This window comes from Bubalus bubalis, chromosome 12 (assembly GCF_019923935.1).
Source record: "Bubalus bubalis isolate 160015118507 breed Murrah chromosome 12, NDDB_SH_1, whole genome shotgun sequence".
In the NCBI taxonomy this organism is placed as follows: Eukaryota; Metazoa; Chordata; class Mammalia; order Artiodactyla; family Bovidae; genus Bubalus; species Bubalus bubalis.
The window spans coordinates 70,249,717-70,264,478 of record NC_059168.1 but is presented as its reverse complement, the minus strand read 5'-3'; the positions used below and the strand labels follow the sequence as shown (position 1 = coordinate 70,264,478).

The 14,762-nt window shown below is 38.8% G+C and overlaps 1 protein-coding gene across 4 annotated transcripts in view; it reads left to right on the top strand.

Annotated features, from left to right (window-relative positions):
- Positions 1–13,982, top strand: part of CLIP4 (CAP-Gly domain containing linker protein family member 4) — a 65,650-nt gene extending 51,668 nt beyond the window's left edge. For all 4 annotated transcript variants that reach the window (XM_006061053.4, XM_006061054.4, XM_025261314.3 and 1 more), the window contains exons 15-16: positions 8,617–8,689; positions 11,597–13,982. In XM_006061053.4, the coding sequence (XP_006061115.3) occupies positions 8,617–8,689; positions 11,597–11,918 (395 nt within the window). In that variant the 3' untranslated portion in view covers positions 11,919–13,982. The remainder of the gene's footprint in view (positions 1–8,616; positions 8,690–11,596) is intronic.
- The last annotated feature ends 780 nt before the right edge of the window (positions 13,983–14,762 follow it).

The window sequence follows — 14,762 nt, the reverse complement described above, 5'->3', positions numbered from 1 at the left end:
GATCCAACCCACGTCTCTTATGTCTCCTGCATTGGCAGGCAGGTTGTTTACCACTAGCACCATCTGAGAAACCCTAAAATACATTATCCATTCTATATTTGAGTTATATCCTGTTTTTGACTATTCAGAAGCTATGCCATTGTACACATTTGCAAAAGTTCCTCTAGGATTGCCAGGCATGGGATATCCCTATCTTCAGCCTTCCTAGTGTGTCAGACTGTCCACATGGGAATGGATGAGAGTCTCTGTCACTCCTCACCTCAGCAACAGTAGTCCCGTTTGATTTAGAAGTCTTTGCCCATCTGGAGAAGGCAATGGCACCCCACTCCAGTACTCTTGCCTGGAAAATCCCATGTATGGAGGGGCCTGGAAGGCTGCAGCCCATGGGGTCGCTAAAGAGTCAGACATGACTGAGCGACTTCACTTTCACTTTCCGCTTTCATGCATTGGAGAAGGAAATGGCAACCCCCTCCAGTGTTCTTGCCTGGAGAATCCCAGGGAAGGGGGAGCCTGGTGGGCTGCCGTCTATGAGGTCGCACAGAGTAGGATAGGACTGAAGCAACGCAGCAGAAGCAACAGCAGCAGCCCATCTGAAGGATGTAAATGGCATCTCCTTGTGGTTTCAATTTGCGGTTTTCAGATTACAAATGAAGTTGAGCCTGCTTTCATATTTATGGACCACATACATTGCCCTTTTTATGACATACCTGTTCAGGTCTTCTGCTCATTATTTTTTTGAGGGGGGGGTTGGTTTGTTTTTATCTTATTAATTTGTAGGTTTCTTTATATATTTTGGGCACTAATATTTTGTGAGTTTTGTTTGTTGCAAGTATCTTTCTCCTTTTTTTGACTTGTCTTTTGTCCCCTTTCCTTCCCTTTTTTGATATCTTTTGATGAGCAGAAGCTTTTAATTTTTAAGTAGTCAAAATAGCAAACTTATGTTTTTCCTTATTTTGTGACTTGGCTTTTCATTGTCTTAACAGTGTCTGTCATAGAGCAGAAGTTTTTAATTCTAATGAAGTCCAAGTTATCAATTTTTTTCTTTCATGACTTGTGCTTTTGGTTTTGTATTGAAAATGTCTTCACCAAACCCAAAGTTACCCTAATTTTCTCCTATGTTATCTTCTAGAAGTTTTATAGTTTTGTGTCTTACATTTATATCTGTGATTCATTGAGTTAATTTTTGTGAAAGGTGTAAGTCTATGTCTAGATTCTTTTTTTTTTTTGGATGCAAATGTTGGTTGGTCCAGCATATTTGTTGAAGAGACTATCTTTTCTCTGTTGAATTGCCTTTGCTCTTTTGTCAAAGAGCAGTTGACTGTGTTTGTGTGAGTCTCTTTCTGGGCCCTTTATTCTGTTCTGTTGATCTATTTGTCTTTTTCTTTACTAATACCACATTGTCTTGATTACTGTAGCTTTATAGAAATTCTTCAATTGTAGTAATAGACTCTGATCATCTTCCTCAATTTAGTGTTGGTTATTCTGGGCTTTTTGCCTTTCTGTGTAAACATTGCAAATGGTTTGTTGATGGCTACAAAATAATTTGCTAGTATTTTCATTGGGATTGCATTGAATGTATAGATGAAATTGCAAAGAACTGATGGCTTAACAGTATTGAATTTTCCTACCCATTGATATATTTAGATCTTTGATTTCTTTCATCAGTTTTATAGTTTTCCTAATGTAGATTTTTATATGCATTTTATTATATTTATACCAACATGGTTCTTCCATTTTGGTGTTAATGTCAGTGGTATTGCTTTATAGTAATTCTCTTTATCTTGTATCAGCCTTCTTTTGGTTAAGTATTTGTCTAAAAACTTTTTTTCTAGCCATTGCCTTAATCTTTCTATGTCCTCATGTTTTTGGAATATCTTCTAAATAGAATATAACTGGATTTTACTTAAAAAAAAAAAAAGACAATCTTTGTCTCTTAATCTGAGAGTTTTACCTATTTGCATTCATTGTATAACTAATATATTTGGATTTATGTTATTTTTTTCTAATATTTCAACTTTTTTGTACTTAAATGTTTTTCTCTCTTGACTTCATTCTGTTTATATTCCTACCCTCTATTTTTCTCATTTTGTTTTCTACTTGTATAAAAGTTATGCTCTATAAATATGCTTCATAGTAATTACTGTAGGTACTTTGACATACATACTTAACAAAGCCTAAAGTCGATTATTATGTTTACTCTTTTCCAAATAATAGAAAATCCTTATAAATTGAGTTATTCTGTTTCTACTTTATTTTCCTCACAAATTTCACATTATTATAATAGTTTTTATATAATTGATATTTATTTAATTTGCTTATACATATTTACCAATATCTTCAATCATAAATCCTCTGAATTTCCTCTTGAAATCATTTTGTTTTTAACTCATTTGTATTCTTAAAATTTCTTTAAGAAAAGGTCTATTGGTAGCAAATGTTCTCAGTTTTTAACTGTCTTTCCTAATGATAGTTTTACCAGGTAAAAGTAAAAATTGATGGAATTTTTAGTTTGAAAGCTGTTTTCTCCCTGCACATTGACATTGTCATTCTTCTGTTTTCTGTCTTCTGTCAGTGTTTTGAGGAGTCAGATATGAGTCTGTCTAATCTGTACCATTGTAGGTGGTTTCAGTTCAGTTCAGTCACTCAGTCATGTCTGACTCTTTGTGACCCCATGGACTGCAGCATGCCAGGCCTCCCTGTCCATCACCGGCTTCTGGAGCTTACTCAAACTCATGTCCATTGAGTCGGTGATGCCATCCAACCATCTCATCCTCTGTTGTCCTCTTTTCCTCCCGCCTTCAATCTTTCCCAGCATCAGGGTCTTTTCCACTGAGTCAGGTCTTCGCATCAGGTGGCCAAAGTATTGGAGCTTCAGCTTCAGCTTCAGCATCAGTCCTTCCAATGAATATTCAGGATTGATCTCCTTTAGGATGGACTGGTTGTATCTCCTTGCGGTCCAAGGGACTCTCAAGAGTCTTTTCCAGCACCACAGTTCTGAAGCATTAATTCTTCAGCACTCAGTTTTCTTTATAGTCCAACTCTCACATCCATCCATACATGACTACTGGAAAACCATAGCTTTGACTCTACTGACCTTTGTTGGCAAAGTAATGTCTCTTCTTTTCAATATGCTGTCAAAGTTGATCATTGCTTTTCTTCCAAGGAGCAGAATCTTTTAATTTCATGGCTGCAGTCACCATCTGCAGTGACTTTGGAGCCAAAGAAAATAAAGTCTGTCTCTGTTCTGTTGTTTCCCCATCTATTTGCCATGAAGTGATGGTAGATGTTTTATCTTTGCTTTTTGACTGCTTTTTAAGATCCTTTCTGTTTGCTTTATTTTGTACAGTTTTACTCTGATTGTGTCTAGGTGGAGACTTCCCTTTGTTTATTCTGTTTGGCATCTTGGGTGCTCCTGGATCTGGGAATTAGTATCTTTGATTTACTCTGTAAAATTCTTCATATTCTGAAAATATTTCTTTCTTCATGCTCTTTATTATCTCCTTCTGAAACTCTGATGAGTAGGATAGTCTAGTTTTTCACTTTTCCATGCCTAGTTTATATTTCTCAGAACTTTCTCTCTCTTGACTGCATTCTGGATATTTTCAGAGTTACCTTTCCGTTTCTTTCTTCTGCTATGTTTATACTACTGCCTAATTCAGCCACAAAGGCTTTTAATTATAAATTTTTCATTTGTTTTCTTTTTGTAAGTCTGTATGGTTGTTACTTATTGTCACTTATTCTTTTCCTATCTTTACAAGATTTTTTCTTTTATGTTATTAAGCATTTTAAATATTATTACCTTTTATGTTTAATATTTCAATATCTGAAATCTTTGTGAGTCTAATTCTGCCATCTATTTCTGTTGAGCCTAACTTGTGGCACTTTCTTTCCTTGTGAGTTTTGTAATTTATTGTGAAATACTTATTTTACCTGCTTAGAATTTAATATATGGAAATTCTCTGAAGCCTGGGTTGATGCCTCTCAAGAAGATTATACAGGCATATCTTGTTTTATTGTGCTTTGCTTTTTTTGTGCTTCTCAGATATTATTTATATATGTGTGTGTGTGTGTATATATATATATATATATATATATATATATTACAAATAGAAGGTTTGTGGTAACCTGCCTTGAGCAACTCTCTCAGCATCATTTTTCAAACAGCATTGTGCTTACTTGATGTCTCTGGGTTGCATTTTAACCCAGAGACAGGGGTTAAATTTGAAATTTTAAACTTTTTTAACATTAATTGTTTTTAAGTTTCATTTTTGGCTGTGCTGGTCTTTGCTGCTACACAGGCATATCTCTAGTTGTGGCAGACGGCGGTTTCCCATTGTGGTGGCTTCTCCTGTTGTAGAGCTCAGGCTCTAGGGTGCGTGGGCTTCAGAAGTTGCAGCACATAGGCTCCCAGGTTCTAGAGCACAGGCTCAATAGTTGTACATGGGCTTAGTTGCTACATAACATGTGGCAGCTTCCCAGACCAGGTATTAAACCCATGTTTCCTGCATTGGCAGGCTGATTCTTTACTACAGAGCCACCAGGGAAGCCCCAGACTTTTTCGTTATTATGATATTTTTTGTGGTGGATCTGCGATCAGTAATCTTTGACATTGTTTTGAGGCATGGTGAACCTCGTTCATATAAAATGGCAAACCTGATCAATAGATCAACAAAGGTCCATCTAGTCAAAGCTATGGTTTTCCCAGTAGTCATGTATGGATGTGAGAGTTGTACTATAAAAGAAAGCTGAGCGCCAAAGAATTGATGCTTTTGAACTGTGGTGTTGGAGAAGACTCTTGAGAGTCCCTTGGACTGCAAGGAGATCCAACCAGTCAATCCTAAAGGAGATCAGTCCTGAATATTCATTGGAAGGACAGATGCTGAAGCTGGAACACCAATACTTTGGCCACCTGATGTGAAGAACTGACTCATTTGAAAAGACCCTGATGCTGGGAAAGATTGAAGGTGGGAGGAGAAGGGGACGACAGAGGATGAGATGGTTGGATGGCATCACCGACTCAATGGACATGAGTTTGAGTAAACTCTTGAGAGTTGGTGATGGACAGGGAAGTCTGGCGTGCTGCAGTCCATGGGGTCACAAAGAGTCGGATACAACTGAAGCGACTGAACTGAACTGAATCGATACATGTTGTTGTTCTGACTTGCTCCACAACTGGCTGTTACTCCATCTCATTCCCCCTTCTTGGGCCTCCCTGTCCCCTGAAAACCAACAGTATTGAAAGTAGGATAATTAAGAACCCTACAATGGCCTCTGAGTATTCAAGGGAAAGGAAAAGTCTCATGTCTCCCACTTTAAATCAAAGGTTGGAAATGATTACAGTTAGTGGGGAAGGCACATCAAAAGCAGAGATAGGTCAGAAGCTGGCCTTTTGTACCAACGGTTAGCCACTCTGTGACTGCAGAGGAAAAGTTCCTGACGGAAACTAAAAGTGCTACTTCAGAGAGCACACAGATGGTAAGAAACAACCTTATTGCTGATGCAGAGAAAGGTTTAATGGTCTGGAGAGATCAAAGCAGCCACAACATTCCCCGAAGCCGAAACCTAATCCAGAGCAAGGCCCTAACTCGCTTCAATTCTGTGAAGGCTGCAAGAGGTGAGGAAGCTGCAGAAGAAAATATTTGAAGTCAGAAGAGATTTGTTTATAAGGTCTAAGGAAAGAAGCCATTTCCATAAGATCAAAGCACAAAGTGAAGCAGCAAGCGCTGATGTAGAGGCTGAAGCAAGTTCCCCAGAAGATCTGGCTAGCTCATTAATGAAAGTGGCTCCATTGAACAGTGGGTTTTCAGTGTAGACATGGGTACATGTGTGTGCTCAGTCGTGTCCAACTCTTTGCAACCCCATGGACTGTGTAGCCCACCAGGCTGCTCTGTCCATGGGATTTTTCCAGGGAAGAATACTGGAGTGGATTGCCATTTCCTCCTCCAGGGCACCTTTCCGACCCAGGGATCGAACCCATGTCTCCTACATTGGCAGGCGGATTCTTTACACTGAGCCACCTGGGAATCCTTCAATGTAGATGATATAGTCTTGTATTGGAGAAGATGTCATCTAGGACTTTCACAGCTAGAGAGGAGAAGTCAATGTGAGGCTTCAAAGAAGGGGTAGCCTTTAAAAAAAAAGATTGATTTGGCTGCATCAGGTCTTAATTGTGACATGTGGGCTCGTTAGTTGTGGTATGAAAACTCTTATTTGTGGCATGTGGGATCTAGTTCCTGGACCAGGATCAAACCAGGGCCCCCTGCATTGGAAGCTCAAAGTCTTAGCCACTGGGCCATCAGGGAAGTCTAGGCTGACTTTCCTGTTAGTGGCTAATGCAGTGGGTAACTGTTGAAGTCAGTGCTCATTTACCATTCTGAAAATCCTAGGGCCCTTAAGAATTACGTTAAATCTACTCTGCCTGTGCTCTATAAATGGCACGATAAAGCCTGGAGGACAGCACATCTATTTATAACATGGCTTACTGAATATTTTAAGCTCACTGTTGAGGCCTATTGCTCAGAAAAAAAGATTCCTTTCAAAATATTACTGCTCACTGACAAAGCACTTGGTCACCCAGAGCTCTGATGGACATGTACAATAAAATTAAAGTTGTTTTCATGCCTGCTAACACAACATCCATCCTGTGAGTCAAGGAGTCATTTTGAGACTTCCAACTCTTAGTATTTAATAAATTCTTTTCATAAAGCTATGGCTACCAGAGATAGTGATTCTTCTCTTAGATCTGGGCAAAGTTCATTGAAAACCTTCTGGAAAGGATTCACCACTTTAGGTGCCATTAAATATATTCATGATTCATGGGAGGAGGTTCAAATATCAACATTAATGGAAATTTGGCAGAAGTTGATTGCAGCCCTCATGAATGACTTTGAAGGGTTCACAACTTCAGTGGAGGAAGTAACTGGACATGTGGTAGAAATAGCAAGAGAGCTAGAAATGGAGCCTGAAGATGTGACTGAATTGCTGCAGTCTCATAATAAAACTTGAACAGATGAGGTATTGCTTCTTATGGATGAACAGAGAAAATGGCTTGTTGAGGGGGAATCTACTTCTGGTGAAGATGCTGTGAAGATTGTTGAAATGACGATAAAGGATTTCAAACAGTACATAAACTCAGTTGATAAAGCAGCAGCAGGGTTTGAGTGGATTGACTCCAATTTTGAAAGAAGTTCTCCTGTGGGTAAAATGCTATAAACAGGCAGGCTGCACAGAGGAATCGTTTGTGAAACAGTCAATTGATGTGGCAAGCTTCATTGTTGCCTTATTTTAAGGAATTGCTGCAGCCACCCCAATTTTTAGCACCCTTCACCCTGATCAGTCAACAGGCATCAACATCGAGGCAAGACCTTCCACCAGCAAAAGACTGTGACTCACTGAAGGCTCAGATGATGGATAGCAGTATTTAGCGATAAGGTATTTTTAAATTAAGGTACATGCATTTTTTTTTAAGACATAATGCTATCACACACTACAGTGTAGTGTAAACTTTTATATATGCTGGGAAACCAAAAAGTCTGTGACTCACTTTGTTGAGATATTTGCTTTATTGTGGTGGTCTGGAATTGACCCTGCAGTATCTCTGAGGTACGCCTGTATTTACTTCTGCCAGTTGCCTACAAGGCACTGCCAACTTTAGTCTACTTCTCTGCAGTGTTGTTGCCTTTATATTACTCAGATAAAGTGAACTTGCCTTCTGCATGGTAGGGTTGACACAGGCTGCTTTCCTTTGTGTTCATCTGAGTGGTGTTTCATTTTGTTTCTCGTTTAACTTTACACTGAGGGTGAGCTGCTCAAGACCCTCACTTTTGTAAGAACCCCATCTTGGCAGGCCCCAGGTTCTCCAGAAGGCAATCTAGTCCTGGGGTACAGGGTGGTGGATTGTTTGGGGGAAACCTCTCATGGTTTCTCTCTTTGGTTTTTGGCCTTTTTGGAATTGTGCCACTTGTATGAGCTCAACGGTATTTTTCTTTCTTTCTTTTTTTTAAAGATTATTGTTGTTTAACATTATACTTGCTTCATTCAAGAGATTGATTCAGCACATCTGGTGTGCTGTAACTGCCAGAATTGGAAATCCCATTCTTTTTTAAACACATCTTTTAAAAAATTTACCTTTTGTGAAGTCTTCTTTTTTTTTTAAAAAGAACTCTGTCATTTGGGGATGCCAAAACCCAGAAGCTCTGAAATTGATTGTTCACAATATATTTAGTAGTAGTGTTTTTAAAACCATTTTAATCCTATTTTTTAAAAGTGATTTATCAAGGTTATAATATTTGAGAGTAAAAAGATTCAACTCTATCAATGTATAATCTGATTTTGTTTGGTATTCAGGAAAGTTTATAATAAAAACTTCCAAAAGTAATGTCATGATCTTGCCTTATTCATGTAGTGCATGGTTTGACGAGAAAGGTAAAATAGCAGTTGTCAAGAAATCTACACTCATGTTACACTCTACATGCACTTATTTTCTTTTCTGTCTGTTTTCAGAGAACCATTTAGTAAAATAGAAGTCTATAGAAGAAATGATAAAAGATAGCTTTTAACAAGAACTGCGAATTTGTGATTTATTTTTCGTCTTCTGACCTTGACTTTCATATTTAGGTTTTAGGAGAAGTTTCAGTACAACTTCTGCTTCTTCCCAAAAAGAGATTAACAGAAGAAATGCTTTTGCCAAGTGAGTATTAAGAAGATTTAGAAAAACATCTTTGAAGATGAATATGACAGGATTCTGTGAAGGAAGAAAAGTAGAGTTTTATATCTTTTACATTGCATGGTAGAGTTTTAACACCTAGGAGAAAAGGTGTGATGAGTGTGTTAGTGAGAAGAATTCAAGCTCAATTAAAAATGTCACCAATGACTAAAGGTAGTATCCTGAATATATTTTCAAAGAGGCTTAGTACTATTAATAAAAGTTGGAGGAATTTACATTTTGTGTTATCTTTGAATAGGGTGGATTGATTTTACACTGTTTACTTAATTAGAGAATTGACTTACTATTTTGGGGAGTCCATAATAGAAATGTCAGGCCTATTTGCATAAGGTAATCTTACTATTATTTTACAAAATATTCCTGCTTCCTCTTGTAGAATATACTGCTGAAAAGGCGTTTATTGTTGTTTCTTTGTAGATAGAATCTCCTTTTTCTCTTTCTCATTGTATTTATTTCCCCCAGACCCACTTTATTTCGTGGGTAGAATAGATAACTTAACAGATAACTATTAAGTTATCTGAAACTTTCAGAAACTTAAAAAAGCTTTTTTTTGAGGAATATGAGGCTCTTCTAGACTGATTGGGTTAAGGAGTTTTTTATTTTTTTCAATTTTAAATTCTTCCAATTACTCTATGAACTGTGCCCTGGGGGGCAGAGGGGAGCATCTAGCTGAGTTAGGGACATGCACTAGTCATGGGGTCCTCAAAGCCACCTGGAATTACAGCCCATGCATCAGAACTTAACAAACAGAGGAGCATCAGTCAGGTGGTTTGTGTAATCAGCTGGTCTGAAGTTACTGGGAAGCCTCACAGAGATCTGAGATTTGACGTGAGAACCCTGACGGGGACTGAGGCATTATCAGGTACTATTTCGCAGAGTTGGGTGGGTTTGGTTTGGTTTCTACCCCTTCCTCAAAACCTTTACCAATTGTGAGATTTTGAAATTGGTCTCCTCACTTGACTAGCTGAAAGAGTTTAAGAGCAATAACTTTATGCTCCAGTTTGTTGAAGATATTCAAGCGTTCTTAGGCAGAATGGAAGAAATTACTAAGAAGAGACAACCAGGATATAAAGGATTTCAAAGGGGGAAAGGTATCAAAATCAGTGTCGAGATGTTGGTGAGTGAAAGAGCATGATACAGAGAAACCAGGGAAGGAGAGAGAAATCTGAACCGTGGGGATGATACAGCAGGTATGGATACGAACAAGATGATGAGCTGACATGAGAAGAAAACATCAACACTTTTGTTGGTTTTCCTTGAAAATAAAAATAAAGGAAGCTTTACTCATCCTTCTACAGATTGACACTAGTACCTGTTTTTTTTTAAAAAGCATACTCTTATTGAGGAAATATAATCAATTTAAAACGTAAATTTTGCCATATTATTATCTTTCAACATTTTCTCAATTATTAATACTCATTGAGGTTGTGAGCAAGAGCCTGGCTTTGTCTTTGGATAGCTTGGATCTGAACACCAGCGCTCCTCTTTGCCACCTCTTTGACCTTATGCAAATAGCTTAACTTTTAATTCCTCACTGGTTTGGGTGAGGTCGGATGAGATAATGTATGTGTTTGGCACATAGTAAGTGCTCAGGAAGTGGTAGATACTGACACGTGAAATTCAGAGTAATTTCATCAAGTTGCCAAAAGACATCACTTTGGGGAGGATACACAGACACACATACACACACATGTATTATGTATTTCTTTGTTAACTTTATCATTATATTTGTACATTCAACATGCTAAATAATTTTTTTTTCCTTTTGCATTTTAAAACTTGGATTTATCAGATGTGGCATAGGACAGGCTTTTTACCTCAGTTTTCCTACCCAGAAAATTAGAGTGCTCTTCCTTTCTCCAGCATTAATAGGTAGAAGTATGTAGGAATGAGACACGGTGTGTGATAATGTATTTAAAAATACAGAGAGTGAAATAAAATGGAAAACAAGCAGGACCCAGATTCTGCTCACAATCAGGCTCCGTGCAGTTTTGGTAACAGGTTCTTTGTTATCTCTACTGTGTGGCCAGGATAAGGGTTTCTCTTGGTGGAGAGATGGTGTGGATGGTGGGTGGATGGCTTCATGGTGGTGGTTTCTGGATGACTGTTTTGGGAGGTCTCAGGTTATAGAGCAACAAGATCCTGGTCATATTTCTATTTGGGGCAGGTTTCAGGATTAGCTACTTCCAGGGCCTGGAAGAAGCTCCGGGCAGTACCGGCAGAAGGCCTTGTCTGGGCTGCATGTGGGTGCCTGGTGGTTGTGTCATCAGGTCATGTGGGTGGCGGGTGCTTGGAGGCAGTACCTTGTAAGTAATGTTTTATTGTCGAGGAAAGGAGAGGAATCCTGTTCTAGGCAACTAAGATCCTTCCTGATGTTAGTGACAAGGGGGAGTGGCGAACCCTTAAATGTAACTGGAGTTCCTTCATAGAAGGGGTGTGTGTGTGTGTGTGTGTGTGTGTGTGTGTGTTTGTGTGTGTATAGTTCCAAAGCTGTGGATTCACAGTTTTTAAAAATGGTTTTCATGTAAAGAAATATTTGAAAGGTGAACAAAAGGTAATTTTAATTTACCATGGCCAAATACCAGGTTTCATTCTTTTTGCTTCATTAAATAGGTATAAAATGTGTGTGTACATACATAAATCGCTAGTGAAATCTTAAATCCAGATGACAGTAGCATTAAAATAGCCCGAAGAGAAAAACTTTAAGCAACAGTATATCCTAGTGTTGCTGCGTAGAATAGGAGAGATCCAGTTGTGAATGCCGAGTGTGCTGTTTGGTGAGTGACTTGTGGACCTGGCCTGGAGGGGAGCATGGCACACGGCGTCGCGCGGCTTCATGCTGAAGCATCTCCCTCGGTCCCCTGTGCGCAGGCCAAAGCCCACCCTGCACCGCAGCTGGAGCAGCAGCTCGACGGCCGGCGGCCTGGAGGGTAGCGTGAAGCTGCACGAGGGCTCCCAGGTCCTCCTCACCAGCTCCAACGAGATGGCCACCGTGAGGTACGTGGGCCCCACCGACTTCGCCTCAGGGATCTGGCTGGGTCTGGAGCTTCGAAGCCCCAAGGGAAAGAATGATGGGGCAGTGGGAGACAAACGCTACTTCACCTGCAAGCCCAACCACGGGGTCCTCGTGAGGCCCAGCAGAGTGACCTACCGGGGAATAAACGGGTCCAAGCTGGTGGATGAGAATTGTTGAGTTAGGCTTCTACATTGTTAAAATAAATGAGCTTACACACACACACACACACACACACACACACACAAAGTCCATGACTAGTGGTTTACTTCACTTAGCCATTATTTAAAATTTGAAAATACAACTATCTTCATATAGACCATTATAACAATTCAGAGAGACCCCTTTAAAAAGCTTGAAATATGAACTGTAGGAATCATGGGTCTCTTAAAACAATATAAAACTATGATTTTTTTTTAAAAGCTTTTAAAGCTTTAGACCCAAGAAAATTCTTAAACTTGGGGAAAATGTGCCATGAGGTGACTGACTGCTTTTGCGTCTCATTTTTGCACAGAAGAGTGGATTTTCCATATACCATCATTGTGCAGGTTTTCACTAGCTTTGGTTAATGTTAAGACGCTCACATGACCTTGTTTGGAGTTTTTCTTTCTTTCTGTACCATTGAGGACAAGGCGAGAATAGCAGCTGGATGATGTGCGTTTTTCTTGTCTTTGGGTTTCGTTCTTTGCCCTTCTGGGAATGTCCCACCTACAGACACTTTAGAGCTGTGGGGGTAGATGGGCCCCCGGGGCTCTGGAGCTCAACCTCTGCTGCTGCAGGGTTCTGAAGCTGCTCTTCCTCACCTGGGTCATGAGCTAGCTGGTCACCAGACCGTCCAGCTGGAATGCAGGTCTCCTTACCGTGGCCTGGGCTCTTGCTGCTGCCCAGTGCGTCATCTCAGACCTTTCTTCTGTGTTGGTGACTGCCTCATCTGGAGGAGCTCCAAAATCCCGTGATTAGGGTCATGAATTTGTCACAATTGGAACTATTTGCACATATTTAACTTCCTTATTAGACATATCTATAAAACACACACACGCGAAGCACTTTGAAAATAAAACATGATGCACTTTCCTCTTTGTGGAGGATTTGCCATCATTTCCTCTGGGGATGAAAAATATTAAAAAAAAGTATATTTAAGACAGAGCAAATTAAGATATGTTAAGAAGAATGTAGTAGCTATTCATTTAAATGGTTATGGTCTTTGGTGTTGTTTTATTATTCATAAGATTGGTGTTGCCTATGCTGTTGCTGCTGGTTTCATGTTTTCAATTGTTGCAGAATTCAGCCTGTTATAAAGCTGCAGAGCTGTATCATGTCTTTATTTTCCTTTTGAGTACATGTTAACAAACTAAGCTTCATGATAGAGTGATATAATAATGCAAAACATTTGTGTTGTGGATATGTATTGAAGTTTGTCCTATATGTACAAAGATTTATCTTTTATCATAGATATTCAGACTCTAAACTACCACAGAAATATCAGAGCAGTTTGCTTTATAAGATAAAAGCATCCTTCAAAATGGAGCTTGCTTTGTGCTTTAGAAAGAATACGTTGAACTATTTTGCAATATACTGTTTAAAATCTAAATTCTGTTGCTTTGCTGCCTTTTTTAAAAAAGTATGACATTTCAAATATTGCTAGAGCTATTTTCCTGAAATACATTTGCAAAGTAAGGCTGCTTTATAATCAAGGAATATTTTTGATTGAAGAAAGTGACTGTACTATGATTCAAAAGTAAACTTATTTTATTATATAGTTTATTTCTTAAAAACTCTATTTATATCTTACCATGAAATCCATGACTACACTGAACTTGGGTGTCCATAATTCTTCCTCTTAAATGGAAAACCCTATAAGTTAGTAACAGTAATGTCAACACTGAATTTATTTTGAGGTTAGAGAACCAATTGTTCTCATATTTAGATTAGGATTATTAAATCTATGTAATATGTATGTTTACATATACTATACATAAAAATTAGGTGTTTTCATTTGTGTTTTGCTTCTGTCATTCAAAGTTCCCATCTTGAACATTAATAAAAAGGGAAGCTGTTTGGTTTGGAATGGCATGTTGTCATTGACCCTGCCTGCAGTACCTTTTCTCAGGTACTCAGATTACATATGCTTTGTGTTTAATTTTTTTTCTTCTTACAGTAATGACTTGGATTTGTCCTATACCTATTGAGAGTCTTAAAAAGTGCCATGCTTCTACTCAGCAAATAAAGTTATGTTTCCAGCTACTTTCTTATTACTTTGTTTTGATGCACAGAGAGTCATTTAAGAAAATAATAAATTTCTGTGGTTTTCTAAAATTGCTTAATTACCTTTTATACCAGTGGGATTTCATTTATTTAGAGTAGGATAGAAAACGTTGAGTTTACAGATTTAAAATTATATATAAATAAGTGTCTACTTCCTACTGAAAGGCTTTTGTTTCTATATTTTAAGGTAATTTGGTGGCAGTATGTTTAAGTGCTTTAAATGTGTTCAGATAGAGACATTTGCAGAGTCTGAGCCGAGACACTAACCGTGGTGAGTCCCTTGTACCGTCCTCTCCTGAGCTTCTTATCACTCTCATGTGTTATTATTCTACTTAGCATTTACCACCCTTGGTTATGTTCAACTTTGTGCTCATTGAGGGGTGGGTTCTAATTGTTTTGTTCATCACTTCATCCCTAACACTTGGAATAATACTTGGTACCTAGTACATGCTGAGGAAATGCTGTTGAATGAGCCGAGGCAGTGGAGGCCATCGATGGTTTACAGTAGAGGTCGCCAGCTTCAGCCAGGTGGGCTTGAGAAGCCAGGCCACGGACAGGTACATTTTGCTGGGTAAGGGAGGACAAGGGACAAGAAAGGTTTGAATCATGGTAGCCCACCTTTACCCCAAATAGTGACATGCTGGGTGTCAAGGGTAGAAAAGGGAACAGGAAGGACAGTGTGGTCACCTAATTGCCCATCTGTTTTCCCTGGGGCCGGCTCTGAATTTCTGTTGTGCTGATGCTAATTCAGAGGACACA